Genomic DNA, 22,765 nt, shown 5'->3' on the forward strand with positions numbered 1-22,765 from the left:
CTGCAATGCAGGAGACCCCAGTTCGATTCCTGGGTCAGGAAGATCCCCTTGAGAAGGGAATGGCTACCCACTCCAGTATTCTGGTCTGGAGAATTCCATGGACAGAGGAGCCTTGCAGGCTACAGTTCATGGTATCACAAACAGTCGGACACAGGACTGAGTGACTTTCACTTTTTATGATGCCCAGGACTAGAAAAAAAATTGAGAAATACATCTACTTCTTTGTTTCAGTGGTATGGAGAACTTTTAGCACAGCTCTGCGTATCTGTTTGGTCTTCACACTGTAGATGATGGGGTTCATTACAGGGGGGATCAACAGGTGGGCATTTGCAATCAGAGTATGTACATATGGTGGGGCCCGTTTCCCAAATCTGTGAACAAAAGACAGGCTGATCAATGGAATATAGAATACAGCAACAGCACCAAGATGAGAGATGCATGTGCTGAAGGCTTTCTTCCTCTCTTCTGAGGATGCTATGCTGAAGACAGTCCTGATAATCAAAAGATAAGAGAGGGGAATGAAGATCGAGTCCACCCCAGCAGTGGTGATCAGGGCTGTCAGACCAACCACGCTGTTGAGCCTGGTGTCTGTGCACGAGAGCTTCATCACACCAGGGTGGAAACAGTAGGAGTGGTGGAGCACGCGGCTGCGGCAATAGGACAAGCGCCTAAGGAGCACCACCATAGGAGTCAGTATTAGGGTCCCCCTGGTGACGACCGCTACTCCAGTCTGTGCTATTTTAAGATCAGTTAAGACACTGGCATATCTAAGAGGATTGGAGATAGCCACAAATCGATCAAAGGCCATGGCCAACAACACTGAAGATTCCATGACAGTGAAAAGTTGAATGAAAAACATCTGTGACAAGCAGGCATTAAAGCTGATCTCCCTGGCATTGAACCAGAAGATACCCAGCATGGTGACCAGAGTGGATACAGACAAGCCAAGGTCAGTGGTGGACAGCATGGAGAGAAAATAATACATGGGCTCGTGGAGGCTGGGCTGAGTGATGATGACAAAGAGAACCACGCTGTTTCCTGAGAGAGCAGTTGCATAGAGAAAGCAGAAGGGAATGGAGATCCAGGTGTGGAAGGCTTCCAGCCCGGGAACACCCGTCAGCAGGAAAATGATGGAAGAGGATGTGGTATTTTTGAAAGCTGACATGTTGAACTCAAGCTGAAGTATTTAATCTGAGTGTCCTAAAATGATAAATTGTATTCATTCACTTACTATGCATTCACATAAAATTATTTCACAAGTAAACATTTATAAAAGACAGTTGTTATTCAGCTGCTCAGTCATATCCGACATTGCAATGTCATGGACTGCAGCACGCCAGGCTTCCCTCTCCTTTACCATCTCCCAGAGTTTGCTCAAACTCAAGTCCATTGAGTCAATGATGCCATCCAACCATCTCATTTTCTGTCACCACCTTCTCATCCTGCCTTCAATCTTTCCCAGCATCAGGATTATTTCCAATGAGTTGGCTATTTGCATCAGGTGGCCAATGTATTGGAGCTTCAGCATCACACCTTCCAAAGGATATTCAGGGTTGATTTCCTTTAGGATCGACTGGTTTAACCTCCTTGCTGCTTTTTAATACACTGTCTAGGTTTGTCATAGCTTTTCTTCCAAGGAGCAAGTGTCTTTTAATTTTGAGGCTACAGTTACTGTCCACAGTGATTTTGGAGCCAGAGATAATAAACTTGCCCATGTTTCTATTTTTCCCCATCTATTTGCCATGAAGTGATGGAGCCAGATGCCATGAACTTAGTATTTTGAACGCTGAATTTTAAGCCATTTTTTTCACTCTCCTCTTTCACCTTCATCAGGAAGCTCTTCAGTTCCTCTTTACTTTATGCCATTAGAGTGGTATCACCTGCATATCTGAGACTATTGATATTTCTCCTGGCAATCTTGATTCCAGCATGTGACTTATCCAGCCCAGCATTTCAATGATGTACTCTGCATATAAGTTAAATAAGCAGGGTGATGATATACAGCCTTGGTATACTCCTTTCCCAATTTTGAACCAGTCTGTTTTTCCATATCTGGTTCTAACTGTTGCTTCTTGTCCTGCATACAGATTTCTCAAGAGGCAGGTCAGGTGGTCTGGTGTTCCCATCTCTTTAAGAATTTTCCACAGTTTATTGTTATCCACAGAGGCAAAAGCTTTAGCATTGTCAATGAAGCAGAAGTAGTTGTTTTTCTGAAAGTCCTTTTTTTTTTTCCCCCTATGATCCAAAGGGTATTGGCAATTTGATCTCTGGTTCTTCTGCTTTTTATAAATCCAGCTTGTACATCTGGAATTTCTTAGTTCATGTACGTTGAAGCCTAGCTTGAAGGATTTTGAGCATTACTTTGCTAGCATGTGAGATGAGTGAAATTGTATGGTAGTTTGAACAGTTTTGACACTGCCTTTCTTTGGAACTGGAATGAAAACTGGCCTTTTCCAGGCCTGTGGCCATTGCTGAGTTTTCCAAATTTGCTAGCATATTGAATGCAGCAGTTTCACAGCATCATCTTTTAAGATTTGAAACAGCTCAGCTGGAATTGCATCGCCTCCAGTAGCTTTGTTCATAGTAATGCTTCCTAAGGCCCACTTGACTTCACACTATAGGATGTCTGGCTCTAGATAAGCGACCACACTATAGTTATTATCTGGGTCATTAGGATGTTCTTGTTTAGTTCTTCTGTATATTCTTGCCAGTTCTGCTTAATCTCTCCTGCTTCTGTTAGGTCCTTGCCATTTTAGTCATTAATTGTGCTCATCTTTGATAAGATGTTCCCTTAGTGTCTCCAATTTTCTTGAGGAGATCTCTAGTAATTCCCATTCTATTATTTTCCTCTATTTCTTTTCAGTGTTCACTGAAGAAGGTCTTCTTATCTCCCCTTGCTATTCTCTGTAACTCTGCTCTCACTTGGGTTCGTCTTCCCCTTTCTCCTGTGCTATTCTCTTCTGTTCTTTTCTCAATTATCTCTAAGTCATCCTCAGACAACTGTTTTGCTTTTTTGCATTTCTTTTTCTTCAGAATGATTTTGATCACTGCCTCTTATACAATGTTAGGAACATTTGTCCATAGTTCTTCAGGCACTCTGTCTGTCAAAACCAACCCCTTGAATCTATTTGTCACTTCAACTTTATAATCATAGGGATTTGATTTTAGTCATACATTAATAAAGAAGAGCAGCTAAAGCCAAAGGAGAAAAGGAAAGATATACCTATCTGAATGCAGAGTCACCCTGCTTATTCAACTTATATGCAGAGTACATCATGTAAAATGCAGGGCTGGATGAAGCACAAGCTGGAATCAAGATTGCTGGGAGAAATATCAACAACCTCAGATATGCAGATGACACCACCCTTATGGCAGAAAGTGAAGAACTAAAGAGCCTCTTGATGAAAGTGAAAGAGGAGGGTGAAAAAATTGGCTTAAAACTCAACAATCAGAAAACTAAGATCATGCATTTGCTCCCATCACTTCATGGAGAATAGATGGAGAAACAATGGAAACAGTGAGAGACTTTATTTTCTTGGGCTCCAAAACCACTGCAGATGGTGATTGCAGCCATGAAATTAAAAGACACTTGCTCCTTGGAAGAAAAGCTATGACCAACGTAGACCACATATTAAAAAGCAGAGACATTACTTTATCAACAAAAGTCCATCTAGTCAAATTTATGGTTTTCCCAGGAGTCATGTATGGATGTGAGAGTTGGACTATAAAGAAAACTGAGCGCCAAAGAGTTGATGCTTTTGAACTGTGGTGTTGGAGAAGACTCTTGAGAGTCCCTTGGACTGCAAGGAGATCCAACCAGTTCATCCTAAAGGAAATCAGTCCTGAATATTCATTGGAATGACTGATGCTGAAGCTGAAACTCCAATACTTTGGCCACCTGATGTGAAGATCTGACTCATTTGAAAAGAGCCTGATGCTGGGAAAGACTGAAAGCAGGAGGAGAAGGGGACAACAGAGGATGAGACGGTTGAATGGCGTCAGCGACTCGATGGACATGAGTTTGAGCAAGCTGCGGGAGTTGAAAATGGACAGGGAAGCCTAGTGTGCTGCAGTCCATGGGGTCGCAAAGAGTCAGACACAACTGAGGGACTGAACTGAACTGAACTGATACTTGAATTGCCTAGTGATTTTCCCTACTTTCTTCAATTTAAGTCTGACTTTTGCAATAATGAATTCATGATTTCATCCACAGTCAGCTCCCATTCTTATTTTTGATGGTTCTATGGAGATTCTCCATCTTTGGCTGCAAAGAATATAATTTGTCTGATTTTTTTATTGACCATCTGGTGTTATTCATGTGTAGAGCTGTCTTTTCTGTTGCTGGAAGAGGGTGTTCGTCATGACCGGTGCATTCTCTTGACAAAACTCTGTTAGCGTTTGCCCTGCTTCATTTTGTATTCCAAGGCAGTATCCATATTATATAAAGAGCTCATGAAGATTGATTTTAAAAAATAAAAATAAGATCACATTTAGTAAAATCCCAGAAAACATAAAATGAACAATTACACAAGAATATAGAGTTTGTACACAAACACATCTCGTAACAACCCGTCTTATTTAAATCATATGTCTGCTAAATGAGATTATACCCATCACTTCCTGAATTCATGTGATACACAATCATTAAATATTTGTTAAAACCTGTTTATAGAATTAAGTGGAATTTAGATCAGATCAGCAGCGAACAATACACGCAGTGATTCTGAATATGGTAAATAAAGTAAGTTAGCTTTTGGTGGCCCCCAAAAGAAATCCTTTCTTCATTCCCTGGATACTTCTTTTCAACCAGGGTGAATATCTCCAATCTTAATAAACAGCTAACTTTTGTTGAGTCCCTACTAGTGGTTGTGATAATATCATATATAAATATACAGTCTATTTGCAATATCATAACTTGAACTGTACCTTTTTAACTTTCACAACATATAGCTAGTATAAGCAATTGAGACAGTTACAAACAGAACAATCTGAGTATAGAGGCTCTCCAAATTATGGGTATTTTCATGTTAATTTTTTGGCATGTCAATACATTTTTTAGGATTTCTCATTTTAAACTTTGATGTACTCAAACATAGATGAATATATTTATTGGCTGAGTTAACTAACTATATGATAAGTTACTAAACTGTCTGAATTTCTTTCTCTCTAAAGTAATCATGATATACATAACCCAAAGGATGATTTTGAGGATTAAATTAATGTATGTGAAAAGTTCAGGAGGGCACTCAACTACAATGCAAAATTCACCAAAATGATACAGATAAACCTATTTGCAAAACAGAAAGAGACTCACAGAAACAAAAAATAATTATGGTTACCAAAGGGGAAAGTGGGCTAGGGATAAATTAAGAGTTTGGGATTAACAAATGTACAATACTATATATAAAACAGATAAACAAGCACCTACTATATAGTGTAAAGAACTATATTCAGTATCTTGCAATAACCTATAATGGAAAAGAATCTGAATGAGAATATATACATATATGTATAACAGGATCACTTTGCTGTATTGCCTGAAACCAACACAACATTATAAATCAACTATGCTTCAATAAAAGTTGCATATCCCTCCCCACTTATCCACGTAGTTTATTACCTGATTTCTGAGAGGAGATGGAAGTATTATCTGTCTCAAATATTAGAAAGTTGTATAGCAGAAGTATTAGGAAAAAAAAAAGGATTCCTTGAGAACAGGAAGATTACTTGTGCAGGATTTAATAAGTTAAAACCACCGTGAAAAAATTTTAAGCACATCAAAAGTTTGTAGCTTCAGATATTTTCAAAATGCCACTAAACTGTGAAATACAAAAATATTAATAAGTAGTATTTAAAGGTAACAGGGACCCAGTATCAAATTATCTTTTCACCAGTAAAAGGGTAAGGAATATAGGTGTTTTTTTCTTCTAAACACTAAGGAAAAAGTGAATATATAGAACTATTTTTGTACTATGAAATAATTCCAACAGTTTTCCCTCTTTCTTTTTTAAAAGTCTCATTCTCTTTCATTTGTAGCATTACCACATTCTGTAAATATTCCAATTTCTTCCTCAACCTAAGCAATTTTTTGAGAAATTTTTTAAAAAGAGAGGGCAGAAGGCAGGGAGGGAGGAAGGAAGGGAGAAAGGGAAGAAATAAAGAAAAAGAAACTTTTTCTTAATAACCTTGTCTCACTGTTAGTTTCTCCTTCTCTTCATGAACCACTTATTGAATATTTGTCTGCCCTCACCTCTCTTTAAAGGTTTCCACCTCTTTAATGGTTCATGCCTATAGTTGAAGTCTGGTTCCTTTTTGAGGTTTCAGTCATCCCTGTCTTCTCATCTGGAGCTCAGTGTCCTCTTCCAGACTCGTTCAAGTTATAGGCAAGAGTGATTGCTTGTGATGTAGTGTTCAGGTCTCCATTTTCCTGCTGGCTGAAAATCAGTCCTGAATATTCATTGGAAGGACTGATGCTGAAACTCCAAGACTTTGGCCACCTGATGCAAAGAATTCACTCCTTAGAAAAGACCTTGATGCTGGGAAAGATTGAAGGCAGGAAGAGGATGACAGAGGATGAGATGGTTGGATGACATCACCGACTCAATGGACATGAGTTTGGGTAGACTCTGGGAGTTGGTGATGGACAGGGAGGCCCGGCATGCTACGATTCATGGGGTCGGACACATCTGAGTGACTGAACTGAACTGAAGCTCCCTAAGTGGTGTCCCACCACATTCATAGCTCCACTCAAACTCAAACTACACCTTCCTCAGTATTCTTTGATTGACTATCCTTATTTTCCAGCTCCTTCACCATCACTTGACATAACACTCTCATCAATTTTTCCAGAATTTAGCAAAATTCTCATAAGTAATTTCCTTGCCCTGAGTTTCCAGATGTTCTCCATATTGATGCCAAAATGATCTATCAAAAATACACCTCCATGTCACTCCACAAAGCTCTTGATTGCCTTCAAAATGAGGTCAAAACTCTTTATCTCTTTTTTATAGCAGTCAAGGATCTCCCCAGTCTACTTTGCCACCAAGCCTCTTTGCTGCCCCAGGAACCTTTTAATATAGTTAACCTAGGCTTTTTCTACTTCACCAAACTACCCGCAAATTTTTCATATTGTTTTAACTGATGGGCCACCTCTTCTCTTTTGAACTAGCCAACATACTTTAGACCCACTACTTGCTGCAATGCAATTTGTAAATTCATCTCACATTTAACATTAAATAGTTACATTAGAAAATATTTGGTGGCATCACTTTCTCCAAGCCAAGTCAGAAGAAAAAATTTCCACTAGAGTCACATCCTTTTGTATTTCAGCACCTAGAATTGTGGTTATGCCATTGTGGGTTATTTGAAAATATGTGTCTCCAACAAAAATTATCTACTGGAAGGTGGATTTTTGCTTATTCATCATTATATTCCCATTACTTTGTACTATGATGTCCAGTGCAGGAAGAAAATCCATGCTTCTTGATATAAATTAAATCCAAGAGTTGTAAGCTGACAAAGAAATCTCACTGAACTCTCCTTCATTGCCACAAAATGAGTGAGTGTGTGTGTGTGTGTATGTGTGTGCACACACGTGCATATCAGATTTTTCAATGGAAGACTCTGTCCTAATACTGTAGGGTAAACTTTCATATGCTTCCTTCCATTTATTGATAGTAATTTTCTCCTTACAAGAAGGTAATATTCCAGTCTCACTGTCAGAGTATGCTGCAAGTTCTAGACTTGAATACCTTGACTTCTCTCTCTCCTTTAACTACAGAAAGATACTAATATGGCTGTCAGGTCAGGCAAGCCTAGGTTCAAATGCTGGCCCTACCAACAACTAGATGAGGTTCTCCAAGTGAACACTGAACATAAGTTTCTTCTCCTGAGAAATGGGTAGCTTATCAAAGCATTAATTTGTAAGGATTAAATAAAATAACATTTGTAAACATTTAATAACTAGTCCTTGGGAGACATTTAATAATGGTAAATGAGTATGGAGATGAGAGGTGAATGGTAGTAATAGTGCCAGCTGGCCTTGCACGTGGTTTTGAAATGTGGTACAATTGACCAGAAAACTCACAATTGCCAGAACATGCTTACAAATCATTCTAAACAGCAAGACATATGGTCCAAAGACCAATGGAAACCATCCCCCACCCTCGGTTAGAAATATTATGTCCTCAGAAATACAAATTTCCTTGGACACCAAAAGTACTTTTTGCAGTTAAAACCTTCCTCATTCTTAAAGAAGCCAGTGTGGGTAAAATCTCATCTTTTTCTCTGAACATAGCAATCCTACTTACGCAGTATGGAGGTAAATTCTTTCCTGCCCTGTTTTTCAGGAAGGGGTCTCAGGAGGCGGGGAGGTTTACTACTCAGGGATTGGCGGCATATATAAGCAGCTAAGATGTAGAGTGTATGAAATCTCTTATTTAGAAAAATCCTAGTGGACATTTTTATGGCCCCAGAGTATGAAGCTTCCCAAGTGTTCATTCTCCCTCAGGGCTGCCTTCCCTATCTACTTCATCAAACTTATTTTAGTCATTTCTATACAGGGACTAGTATGATCATTCCTTGAATTTGTATCCCAGTAAATGTTTGTTAAAAGTAAATTTGTGAGTAAAAAATCCAAAACAAACCACTTGGTCTATGTATAGCCTCACCCTTGACCCCACACTACTCCACACCCAGCTGATAAATATATCAGCCTCCAGTATCTCCTGTGAATTTTGTACATTCCTAACAATACTTTCCATTTATTTTTCTTTAAAATGTCATTAATTCTTTATAAAGCATGTTAAGTATGTATCACACGCCAGGGTTTTGCGCTGTTAATGCAGGGAGTAAGAACCGAGTCATTTTCCTCTCAATGCTGAAAGTCCAGTGAAGAAATAGCCATAAACATGATGACAACTGGGCATATTTATTGTGAAGGCATCGAAAGACATATATTTATCCTGTAGGAGGGTCAGCACCAAGTTTGTCAGGAGACAAGGAAGAACAGAGTACAAGAAAAAGAAAAGTGACTAACAGCATATTCAGCATGCTTGGACCCCTGGGTGCAGGCGGGACAGCACGTGGCAAGTGAACCTAAACAGGGAGGCAGGATCCCTGTTGCAGAAGACCTTGCAGGCATTCTAAAGCATTTGTATCTGAATAACGTAATAGAAATTGCTAGGTATGCAATCAAATCTTTCTCCTTTCCTAGAAAAACACATTTCTACACATCCTTATGAAGTAACTGAAGATTTCAGGCATCTTATTTGGGGCTCAATAACATGCTGCAGTTCCCTGCTTGGTGCAGTATCAACCTGAATGATAAGAATATAATATTTTTCCTCTAGGCCACAATCTCTCAGTTATACAGAAATGTCAATTTAGGAAACATTCTCAAACAGATCCTCAATTAGCTTATGAGGTCTCAGCAGAATACTTGATAGAGTAAGTACTCTTTCAAATTTTGCATCATTTTCCAACCAGGCTATTATTTTTAGCATTGCTCAGATAATCTCAAAAAAGCATTGTTTCATAAAGTCTATAAATAAATACAAAAGCTATAAAAATGTGTAGACCTGTCTCTAGTTGATGACATTCAATTCACAGAAAAAAACATAGCTAACAGAAAAATATTTCCTGTAAGGAAAAATAAAGACTATCCTAAGGAAATTTTCTGTGAATTGATACTGGATGCTTGGGGCTGGTGCACTGGGACAACCCAGAGGGATGGTATGGGGAGGGAGGTGGGAGGGGGGTTAAGGATGGGGAACATGTGTACACCTGTGGCAGATTCATGTTGATGTATGGCAAAACCAATATAATATTGTAAAGCAATTAACCTCCAATTAAAATAAATAAATTTATACTAAAAAAAAGAAAAAAAAACTTGTATACTTTAAAATGGATTGTGTTACTTTACATATGACTATGGGCTTCCCTGTGGCTCAGATGGTAAAGAATCTGCTTGCAATGCAAGAGATGTAGGTTCTATCCCTGGGTCAGGAAGATCCCCTGGAGAAGGGCTACCCACTTCAGTATTTTTGCCTGGATAATTCCATGGACTGAGGAACGTGGCAGGCTACAGTCCATGGGGTTGCAGAGTCAGACATGACTGAGCTACTAACACAACAACACACATGACTACACTATACAAAATCATATATAATTCACACACCTTGAGTCATCTTTCTTACTACAGTGTATGTTAATTTCATGGGAACTTTCTTTAACACATTTATTTTAAAATACAGTGAAAAATATGGTTCTCCACTTTCAATACTTTCACTGAGCATCCATGAAATTTGAATCATGATATTTCTACTTTTATTGCTTATACTTGAATATGTGCTTGGTCTCTTCTGTTAAATAGTATATATTTAGAAACAGGATATAGGCCTAAGTGTTTCCTGGGTTAATGATTTTCCCTTTACTACATGTTCTTCCTATAGAAAGAGACCACCAACTATGAATCCTCTTATTGTCTGATACAGTGATGTGCACAGAGTATCATGCATAAGAAACAACTGGTTAAAATATAATTTCAGTTTAGAGGTGTATAGTCAGGCAGTGGAATGGACACAAAATGTATTATGTTAAGCGAAAGCTGTGGTACATATACACAATGGAGTATTACTCAGCCGTTAAAAAGAATTCATTTGAATCAGTTCTGATGAGATGGATGAAACTGGAGCCGATTATACAGAGTGAAGTAAGCCAGAAAGAAAAACACCAATACAGTATACTAACACATATATATGGAATTTAGGAAGATGGCAATGACGACCCTGTATGCAAGACAGGGAAAGAGACACAGATGTGTATAACGGACTTTTGGACTCAGAGGGAGAGGGAGAGGGTGGGATGATTTGGGAGAATGACATTCTAACATGTATACTATCATGTGAATTGAATCCCCAGTCTATGTCTGACGCAGGATGCAGCATGCTTGGGGCTGGTGCATGGGGATGACCCAGAAAGATGTTATGGGGAGGGAGGTGGGAGGGGGGTTCATGTTTGGGAATGCATGTAAGAATTAAAGATTTTAAAATTTAAAAAATAAAAAACTAAAAAAAAAAAAGAAGAAAAATACAATATAATTTCATTTACATGTGAAATCTAAAAAAATTTTAAATGAACAAACATAATGAATCAAAACTGATTCATAAATATAGAAAACAAATAGGTAATTGCCAGAGGGAATGGGTGTGAGGGTCAGGGGGGAAGAGAAATAGAAGAGAGAAATTAAGAAATTGGTGAGGGAGATTTCAGATATAAGATAGATGAGTCAAAGGTATGAAATATACACCATGGGGAATATTGTTTTTCAGTTATTCAGTCATGTCCAGTTCTGCATGAATTACAGTACACCAGGCTTCTCTGTCCTTCAACCATCGTCCAGAGCTTGCTCAAACTCATGTCCATTGAGTCAGTGATGCCACCCAACCATCTCATCCTCTGTTGTCCCCTTCTCTTCCTGTCTTCAATCTTTTCCAGAATCAGGGTCTTTCCCAAAGAGTTGGCTCTTCACATCAGGTGGCCAAAGCAATGGAGCTTCAGCATCAGTGGGGGAATATAGCCAATAATTATATAACATCTTCGAATGGTGACAGACAGGAAGTAGACTTATCATGATGATTTTATGGAAATATCAAATCACTATGCTGTGTAGCAGGAATTAACATACTGTTATAGGTCAATTCTACTTCAAAACCAAACACTCTCATAGAATAAGAAAGCATTTCGGGGTCACCAGACATGGGGATTGGATGAAGGCAATCAAAAATATAAGCTTCCAGTTAGATGATAAAAAGTACTAGGGATGTAATCTACAACATGATATATATAATTAACACTTCTGAGTGTTATCTATGAAGTTGTTAAAAGAATAATTCTGGGTTTTCATCACAAGGGAAACATTTCCTTTAAATTTCTTTATCATTATACCTGTATGAGGTGTTATTGTTCACCAACTTACTGGGGTAATCATTTCATGGTGTATGTAAGCTAAATTATTAAGATGTAAACATTAACCTTACACAGTGCTGTGTGTCAATTACTTCTCTGTAAAACTGGAAGGAAAATGAACAGTTTCAAATCAATCAGGGAAGAGAGGCCTAACTAGCTGTAACAAAAAGATTTCTTTAATGCCACCTGAAAGAAGGGGACAAAACAGCAATACCAGGAAAAAATAATAAAATGAAAATATATTTTAAAACTTAAAAAATCAAAGAGAGGAGGTGGAGGTTTCAGTCAGAGAGAGAAAAATGATTAAAGACTATAGCTAAGGGTTAGGGTCAAGATTGCCGGGAGAAATATCAATAATCTCAGATATGCAGATGACACCACCCTTATGGCAGAAAGTGAAGAGGAACTAAAAAACCTCTTGATGAAAGTGAAAGTGGAGAGTGAAAAAGTTGGCTTAAAGCTCAACAGTCAGAAAACAAAGATCATGGCATCCGGTCCCATCACTTCATGGGAAATAGATGGGGAAACAGTGGAAACAGTGTCAGACTTTATTTTTGGGGCTCCAAAATCACTGCAGATGGTGACTGCAGCCTTCAAGATTTGTATGGAAATACAAAAAACCTCTAATAGCCAAAGCAATCTTGAGAAAGAAGAATGGAACTGGAGGAATCAACTTGCCTGACTTCAGGCTCTACTACAAAGCCACAGTCATCAAAACAGTATGGTACTGACACAAAGACAGACATATAGATCAATGGAACAAAATAGAAAGCCCAGAGATAAATCCACACACATATGGACACCTTATCTTTGACAAAGGAGGCAAGAATATACAATGGAGTAAAGACAATCTCTTTAACAAGTGGTGCTGGGAAAACTGGTCAACCACTTGTAAAAGAATGAAACTAGATCACTTTCTAACACCGCACACAAAAATAAACTCAAAATGGATTAAAGATCTAAATGTAAGACCAGAAACTATAAAACTCCTAGAGGAGAACATAGGCAAAACACTCTCAGACATAAATCACAGCAGGATCCTCTATGATCCACCTCCCAGAATTCTGGAAATAAAAGCAAAAATAAACAAATGGGATCTAATTAAAATTAAAAGCTTCTGCACAACAAAGGAAAATATAAGCAAGGTGAAAAGACAGCCTTCTGAATGGGAGAAAATAATAGCAAATGAAGCAACTGACAAACAACTAATCTCAAAAATATATAAGCAACTTCTGCAGCTCAATTCCAGAAAAATAAACGACCCAATCAAAAAATGGGCCAAAGAACTAAATAGACACTTCTCCAAAGAAGACATACGGATGGCTAACAAACACATGAAAAGATGCTCAACATCACTCATTATTAGAGAAATGCAAATCAAAACCACAGTGAGGTACCACTTCACACCAGTCAGAATGGTTGCGATCCAAAAATCTGCAAGCAATAAATGCTGGAGAGGGTGTGGAGAAAAGGGAACCCTCCTACACTGTTGGTGGGAATGCAAACTAGTACAGCCACTATGGAGAACAGTGTGGAGATTCCTTAAAAATTGCAAATAGAACCACCTTATGACCCAGCAATCCCACTGCTGGACATACACACTGAGGAAACCAGAATTGAAAGAGACACATGTACCCCAATGTTCATCGCAGCACTGTTTATAATAGCCAGGACATGGAAACAACCTAAATGTCCATCAGCAGATGAATGGATAAGAAAGCTGTGGTACATATACACAATGGAGTATTACTCAGCCATTAAAAAGAATTCATTTGAATCAGTTCTGATGAGAGGGATGAAACTGGAGCCGATTATACAGAGTGAAGTAAGCCAGAAAGAAAAACACCAATACAGTATACTAACACATATATCTGGAATTTAGAAAGATGGCAATGACGACCCTGTATGCAAGACAGGAAAAAAGACACAGATGTGTATAACGGACTTTTGGACTCAGAGGGAGAGGGAGAGGGTGGGATGATTTGGGAGAATGGCATTCTAACATGTATACTATCATGTAAGAATTGAATCGTCAGTCTATGTCTGATGCAGGATACAGCATGCTTGGGGCTGGTGCATGGGGATGACCCAGAGAGATGTTATGGGGAGGGAAGTGGGAGGGGGGTTCATGTTTGGGAACACATGTAAGAATTAAAGATTTTAAAATTAAAAAAATAAAAAACTAATAAAAAAAAAAGAAAGAACAAGGCTTCCTAATAAAAAAATATAGAAATTATTAAAAAATAATAATAATAAAAATAAAATAAAAGACGCTTACTCCTTGGAAGGAAAGTTGTGACCAACCTAGATAGCATATTCAGAAGCAGAGACATTACTTTGCCGACTAAGGTTCATCTAGTCAAGGCTCTGGTTTTTCCAGTAGTCATGTATGGATGTGAGAGTTGGACTGTGAAGAAGGCTGAGCGCTGAAGAACTGATGCTTTTGAACTGTGGTGTTGGAGAAGACTCTTGAGAGTCACTTGGGCTTCAAGGAGATCCAACCAGTCCATTCTGAAGGAGATCAGCCCTGGGATTTCTTTGGAAGGAATGATGCTAAAGCTGAAACTCCAGTACTTTGGCCACCTCATGCGAAGTGTTGACTCATTGGAAAAGACTCTGATGCTGGGGGAGATTGGGGGCAGGAGGAGAAGGGGACGACCGAGGATGAGATGGCTGGATGGCATCTCGGACTCAATGGACGTGAGTCTGAGTGAACTCCGGGAGATGGTGATGAACGGGGAGGCCTGGGGTGCTGCGACTGATGGGGTCGCAAAGAGTCGGACAGGACTAAGCGACTGAACTGAACTGAAGGGTTAGGGTTAATCATGATGTTATTCAAACGTGAAAACCTCTTATAAAAGTGTTACTGCAATATATGTGATATTCTATAGGTAACTTGTTAAAATGCAAATTCTTGTACTCCATCCGAGGAGCGTCTAAGTACTTCTGTGGGAGATGAGGGGAGCTGAGCAATCTGCTCTTAATAAAAGAATTTCAAGTGTTTTTGATGCCCCGATACTGGACCACACTGAGAGCAGTGAAGGATGCAATGGAAATGGAAACAACAAGAAGAGAAGTCGCCCAGTCATGTCTGACTCTGTGACCCCATGGGCTATAGCCCACCAGGCCCCTCCATCCATGGAATTTTCTTTTTTTTTTTCTTTTTTTTCTTTTTTTGATTTATACCTTTTTATACTTTTTTTTTTGGTGTTTTTCTTTTTTTTTTTAATTTTAATATCTTTAATTCTAGGCAAGAGTACTGGAGAGGGTTGCCATTTCCTTCTCCAGGGGATCTTCCCAACCCAGGGATCGAACCTGGGCCCCCCACATTGTGGGCAGATGCTTTGCCCTCTGAGCTACCAGGGAATCCCATGGAAATAGAAAGTAGATGTCATATTCTAAATGTATCTAGTGGGCAGTATGAAGACAGACTACGAAGACCCTTGGTAACAAAGAGCCTGTGGAAAGTGAAGAACAAACAAATTGTGTGTTGTTAGAGAGCTGTTAAATGGAAGTTGATCATTTTGCTATCTGTAGTTAAAAAATAGCAACAACAAAAACCTCATTATTGATCATTTTTAAAGTACAGGAAGTAAAGAAAAAGTATAACTAAGCCAATATTCAATTATAAAAAAATAACTAACTTTGACATTTGGAACATATCTTTCCATACCTTTATAACAAATGTGCTCCATGTATGTACGTGTACACTTGTGTATATTCAAATGAAATATACACACAACAGTGATAAGTACACTATATTTTAATCTTTTATCTTAATATATATGTTTATCTATACTATATCTTTTTTCATGATAGTTCATGTTTTATTTTTCAGATATTTTGAAGCAGATGTTCAGTTTCAGATGTAATTATCTGAAGTACATGTCAGATAATATGATGATAACATCATATTAGATGCAACATCAGAAATAGATGTTACAGTTTCAGATGTAATTATCATATAAATTACAACATATAACAACATGTTGAATCTCACAACATATCATAACATTCTTGCCCACTTTCCCCAATTAGACATATATTTAGAAGATGAATCACTAGATATTAGATACTTAAAGTGCTAAAAAATTAACCAAAGGGGCTGAAGAACTCTTTTAAGAATTAGAAAAGTACCATTTTAATTCACATTCCCTCTTGTTTATTGTGTTTATTTATGACCCTCTATTTGGGGGAATGGTAAGCATTTCCAATAACTGAGAATTGTTGAAAATTAGACTTTGCTACTGATCAAAATTATATCAGACTTGCCTTGATAGCTACATTCACTAAAGGTGCTGAGACTGTTTTGACTCCAATTTATGGTTTAAATTGGGGCTTCCCTGGTGGCTCAGATGGTAAAGAGTCTGCCTGCAGTGGGGGAGACCTGGGTTCAATCCCTGGGTCAGGAAGATCCCCTGGAGAAGGAAATGGCAATGCACTCCAGTACTCTTGACTGGAAAATCCCATAGATGGAGGAGCCTGGCAGGCTACAATCCACGGGGTCGAAAAGAGTTGGACATGACTGAGCAGCTTCACTTCACTCACTCATGGTTTAATTTGTCCTTTTACAGACATATTTTAAGCATGATCCTATTCCATGCCAGGTGCAGTACTTGTGAGAGGCTTACATATACACAAGACATACATCCTGTTCTCAAAAAATTCTGTTTAGAACTCTGCATATAGTAAGTTACTGGATCATCAGAAGATTAAAGCATGTATAAACATATTTTAATGTATCGTGGCAACTTACATTAGGGAATGATCAAACATCAGTCAGAGAAGACAACATAATGAAAGAATACACAGGAAATGGCTCTAAATTTTTTTAGAAAGAACCATTTTGACTATGGCCTTGTGAATTTTCTTTGTCTTCACACTGTAGATTATGGGATTCGTTACAGGAGGGATGAGCAGATAAATGTTGGCAATGAGAGTATGCACAAAGGGAGGGGCATGCTTCCCAAATCTATGTACGAGTGACAAACTGATCATGGGGACGTAGAAGATGGCAACGGCACTTATGTGGGATACACACGTTCCAAAGGCCTTTTTCTGCTCCTCTGAGGAGGCAATGCCGAGCACGGAGTGGATGATCAGGACATAGGAGAGGAGGATCAAGACAGAGTCCAAGGCAGCGGTAGAGATGACAATGGCCAGGCCAAATGCACTGTTAATCTTGGTGTCTGTGCATGAAAGCTTCATCACATCAGGGTGGAAGCAATATGAATGGTGCAGAACATGACTTCCACAGAAGGACAGATGCTTAAGGAGCAAGAGTAAAGGAATCAGAGCTGTTGTCCCCCTAATAACAATTGCAAAGCCCACTTTGATGATTCTTGAATTGGTTAAGATTGTGGCATATCTCAGTGGGTTACAGATGGCAATATAGCGATCAAAGGCCATTGCAAGGAGGACGGAGGACTCCATGAATGTGAAACCATGGATGAAGAACATTTGGCCAATGCAGGCATCAAAGCTGATTTCTCGAGTGTTGAACCAGAAAATACCCACCATGGTGACCAGTGTGGAAAGGCATAGTCCTAGGTCTGTGAAGGATAGCATGGAGAGGAAATAGTACATGGGCTCATGAAGGCTTGACTCAGTGATGATGATGAACAAGATCATGCCATTCCCTGAGATAGCAATGACATAGAGACAGCAGAATGGGATGAAGACCCAGGCATGGTAGGTTTCAAAACCAGGGATGCCAGTAAGAAAGAAGACTGTAGGGTGGAAAATGCTCTGATTGAAGGATGGCATGATGAGTGAAGGAGGCAAATTTCACTGGGAAAAACAAGCAAATCCTACAAAAACAGGGAAGAAAAATGATTTCATGCTTTCCACATATCATACAATTTAGAATCACTAATGAACTGTGTCTTGTTCTTAAGTGTAAGTGCATTATTATTTACTCTTATTAGGCTTAGAGTTAATCTTGGTTGACAGGGGAAGAAACAGAGGACTAAATCCAGAGCTGCTGAGTTTTACCAGCGTCCCACTTGTTATCTCTAGGCTTCAGTATATATCTATGTACACAGACATAAGAGGAGATTAGTTTAGATAATGGTAAGATATTTCCCACTTCTATGATTTTATGGTCATGGGCGGAGAGAATATTTTTACACAAATCTAAGACAACACAAAAGGCAATTCTTCCTACTTCTTCTCTTCTCATTTTCCAAGACAAAAACCTTAAGAGGTCCATTAAAAGTTTTTGCATATCCAATGAAAACAGTATAGTTAAGATACTATTAAATATTTTACAGAATACAATATGCAAGAGGTAATGATAAAAGTGAAATGCTAAGAAAAGTCATTCAATCTGTACAAATAGACTACAATGTATATAGTTGGTAAAGCATTTATTCAGGTGGTAACTGTGAACCTGATAATATTTAAGGAAAATTCTCCCTGAAGAAATAGGGCTTAAGTTAACCTTAACAAGAACAAATGAAGTCATTGCAAGCAGATAATAATTGGAGCAAAATTATCTAAGTGTGATTCTTAATATCCCATTATTACAGAAGTGATATTGAAAATGAATGGAGGGGTTTGAAGGTAGAGCTGTGGACCCTCAGAAAGCCTCATTAAGACAGGATGCATCTCCATTCGGATGGTGGATGATGACTCTCAACCATCTTCTCTGTTTGAGGATATGAGCATATACTCAACTCAGATCAATAAATCTCTAGGATCAGAGAAGTTCCTCTAAGTGTGTCCTAAGTTTTCTGATACCCTATTTTTATCTGTGGAAAGAATGCTTTGTTTTTAAAGTATGTGCATATCCTCTCTCATTCATGAATGTGTTCCTTCAACGAATATGTATTAATAAATAACTGACAAAATGACAATATGGAAGGAACAGAATTAGAATCAGACCTAGCACTCCAACATGGCTGATACATGATTTGGGAAAAACAAATATCCCTGTGTAAGTTAATTTAATGAGTTTTTTGCAGCCTAAATGAACAAGGAGTGGCTTCAACTTCAGTGGGAATGACTGGTTATAGAACCTGTGATGAAGAGAGCATTTGAGAAGAAGCGAGAAAAATGTTCAATATAGGTAGCATTTGGAGGACTTACTAAAAGAGTGAGTGGAAAATTTGAAGAGGAAATGCATACAAAATTAAAATTCATGGATTTTGAGTTAGCCCTTGGATCTCAGCTGCAAGAAAGGCCTCACTTTGCCTTGCAGGAATTAGAATATGTACTTACCCCTGCGTTCTAAACAAAGTATTACTGCCCTGACAATACTGATTGAGAGTTAAGCTGACACCTGGGTTGAAGTCACAACAATAGTGAAAAATATCTTAGAAAAATAAAATCTAAGCATAAGGAGGACTGAAAAAAAGTCCTTGGGGAATAGCAGTATTTAAGGAAAAGCCAGTAGCACGTTCTATTGAGACAGCAGAGGCAGGGCTGCTACCGCTAAGTCACTTCAGTTGTGTCCAACTCTGTGAGACCCCAGAGATGGCAGCCCACCAGGTTCCCCTGTCCCTGGGATTCTCCAGGCAAGAATACTGGAGTGGGTTGCCATTTCCTTCTCCAATGCATGAAGGTGAAAATTGAAAGTGAAGTCACTCAGTCATGCCCAACTCTTAGCAACCCCATGGACTGCAGCCCACCAGGCTCCGCAGTCCATGGGATTTTCCAGGCAAGTGTACTGGAGTGGGTTGCCATTGCCTTCTCCAAGAGGCAGGGCTAGTAAGGTGTAAATGAACCCCAGGAAAATGCAAGGACTTCATCAGTTTTTCTCAGACCTTTGATCTCAGAGCTAGGAAAAATAGTGTGTAAGAGTATCTATTGAATAACTGAATTGAATTGCATCTGATAATACTGATAGACCCTAGGCACTTAATATCAGGCATTTTGTGGTTTCTGATATAGATCCCTTTGAATGAGAAGTAGAGTTCAGGTAAACATACTGGTATGTAGTAATATAGGAGATAAACTAACAATTTTCCTATTAACCTGGTGTTTATCTTTAATACTTGAACTTTGCTCAAATTTAGATCTGATGATAAAAACAAATTTTTCTGAAGTCATTTTGTTGTTGTTTAGTCGCTCAATCATATCCTACTCTTTGTGACCCCGTGGACACAAAGGCTTCCCGGTCCTTCACTATCTCCCGGAATTTGCTCAAACGCATATCTGTTGAGTCGATGATGCCATCCAACCATCTCATCCTCTGTCATCTCTTTCTCCTCCTGCCTCAATCTTTCCCAGCATCAGAGTCTTTTCCAATAAGTTGGCTCTTCCCATTGGGTGGCAAAAGATTGGAGCTTCAGTTTCAGTCCTTGCAATGAATATTCAGGGTTGGTATCCTTCAGGATTGACTGGTTTTATCTCCTTGCTGTCCAATGGACAGTCTTTTTCAGCACTGTAATTCACAAGTATCACTTCTGCACTCAGCCTACTTTATGGTCCAACTCTCACATCCATACATGACTACTTGAAAAACCATAGCTTTGACTATATGGACCTTTGTTGTCAAAGTGATGTCTCTGATTTTTAACATGCTGTCTAGGTTTGTCATAGCTTTTCTTCCAAGGAGCAAGCGTTTTGTTTGTTTGTTTGTTTGTTTAATTTCATGACTACAGTCACTGTTTGCAGTGATTTTGGAGCCTGAGAAAATAAAGTCTGTCACTGTTTCCATTTTTTCCCCATTATCAAGTGATGGGACTGGATGCCATGATTTCAGTTTTTGAATGTTGAATTTAAGCCAGCTTTTTCACTCTACTCTTTCACCTTCATCAAGAGCCTTTTTAGTTCCTCTTTGCTTTCTGCCATTAGGGTCATATCATCTAATGCACATTACCTTCAGTTCAGTTCAGTTCAGTTCAGTCTCTCAGTCACGTCCGACTCTTTGCGATCCCATGAATCACAGCATGCCAGGCCTCCCTGTCCATCACCATCTCCCGGAGTTCACTCAGACTCACGGCCATTGAGTCAGTGATGCCATCCAGCCATCTCATCCTCGGTCGTCCCCTTCTCCTCCTGCCCCCAATCCCTCCCAGCATCAGAGTCTTTTCCAGTGAGTCAACTCTTCCCATGAGGTGGCCAAAGTACTGGAGTGTCAGCTTTGGCATCTTTCCTTCCAAAGAAATCCCAGGGCTGATCTCCTTCAGAATGGACTGGTTGGATCTCCTTGCAGTCCAAAGGACTCTCAAGAGTCTTCTCAAACACCACAGTTCAAAAGCATCAATTCTTCAGCGCTCAGCCTTCTTCACAGTCCAACTCTCACATCCATACATGACCACAGGAAAAACCAGAGTCTTGACTAGACGGACCTTACTCGGCAAAGTAATGTCTCTGCTTTTGAATATGCTATCTAGGTTGGTCACAACTTTCCTTCCAAGGAGTGTCTTTTAATTTCATGGCTGCAATCACCATCTTCAGTGATTTTGGAGCCCAAAAAATAAAGTCTGACACTGTTTCCACTGTTTCCTCTTCTATTTCCCATGAAGTGATGGGACCAGATGCCATGATCTTCATTTTCTGACTGTTGAGCTTTAAGCCAACATTTTTACTCTCCACTTTCATTTTCATCAAGATTCTTTTGAGTTCCTCTTCACTTTCTGCCATAAGGGTGGTGTCATCTGCATATCTGAGGTTATTGGTATTTCTCCTGGCAATCTTGATTCCAGCTTGTGTTTCTTTCAGTCCAGTGTTCCTCATGATGTACTCTGCATATAAGGTAAATAAGCAGGGTGACAATATACAGCCTTGATGTACTCCTTCTCCTATTTGGACCCAGTCTGTTGTTCCATGTCCAGTTCTAACTGTTGCTTCCTGACCTGCATACAGATTTCTCATGAGGCAGGTCAGGTGGTCTGGTATTCTTATCTCTTTCAGAATTTTCCACAGTTTACTGTGATCCACACAGTCAACTGATTTGGCACAGTCAATAAAGCAGAAATAGATGTTTTTATGGAACTCTCTTGCTTTTTCCATGACCCAGTGGATGTTGGCAATTTGATCTCTGGTTCCTCTGCCTTTTCTAAAACCAGCTTGGACATCTGGAAGTTCATGGTTCACGGATTGCTGAAGCCTGGCTTGGAGAATTTTGAGCATTACTTTATTAGCATGTGAGATGAGTGCAATTGTGTGGTAGTTTGAGCATTCTTTGGCATTGCCTTTCTGTGGGATTGGAATGAAAACTGACCTTTTCCAGTCCTGTGGCCACTGCTGAGTTTTCCAAATTTGCTGGCATATTGAGTGCAGCACTTTCACAGCATCATCTTTCAGGATTTGAAATAGCTCAAGTGGAATTTCATCACCTCCACTAGCTTTGTTCATAGTCATGCTTTCTAAGGCCCACTTGACTTCACATTCCAGGATGTCTGGCTCTAGATGGGTGATCACACTATCATGATTATCTGGGTCATGAAGATCTTTTCTGTACAGTTCTGTGTATTCTTGCCACCTCTTCTTAATATCTTCAGCTTCTGTTAGGTCCATACCATTTCTGTCCTTTATTGAGCCCATCTTTGCATGAAATGTTCCCTTGGTATCTCTAATTTTCTTGAAGAGATCTCTAGTCTTTCCCATTCTGTTCTTTTCCTCTATTTCTTTGCACTGATTGCTGAAGAAGGCTTTCTTATCTCTTCTTGCTCTTCTTTGGAACTCTGTATTCAGATGCTTATATCTTTCCTTTTCTCCTTTGCTTTTCACTTCTCTTCTTTTCACAGCTAATTGTAAGGCCTCCCCAGACAGCCATTTTGCTTTTTTGCATTTCTTTTCCATGGGGATGGTCTTGATCCCTGTCTCCTGTACAATGTCACAAACCTCC

At 39.1% G+C, this 22,765-nt stretch overlaps 2 protein-coding genes across 2 annotated transcripts; both read right to left on the minus strand.

The window, feature by feature from the left end:
* Positions 1-214: 214 nt before the first annotated feature.
* Positions 215-1,165, minus strand: LOC138420457 (olfactory receptor 51F2-like). The gene has a single exon (XM_069553689.1). It carries the CDS (start codon positions 1,163-1,165, stop codon positions 215-217), a length of 951 nt encoding a protein of 316 aa, XP_069409790.1.
* A 15,623-nt stretch (positions 1,166-16,788) lies between these two features.
* LOC138420426 (olfactory receptor 51F2-like) lies at positions 16,789-17,733 on the minus strand. The gene has a single exon (XM_069553634.1). The coding sequence runs from the start codon at positions 17,731-17,733 to the stop codon at positions 16,789-16,791; it is 945 nt and encodes a 314-aa protein (XP_069409735.1).
* Positions 17,734-22,765: the final 5,032 nt, after the last annotated feature.

This window comes from Ovis canadensis, chromosome 15, assembly GCF_042477335.2.
Source record: "Ovis canadensis isolate MfBH-ARS-UI-01 breed Bighorn chromosome 15, ARS-UI_OviCan_v2, whole genome shotgun sequence".
NCBI classification, from domain to species: Eukaryota; Metazoa; Chordata; class Mammalia; order Artiodactyla; family Bovidae; genus Ovis; species Ovis canadensis.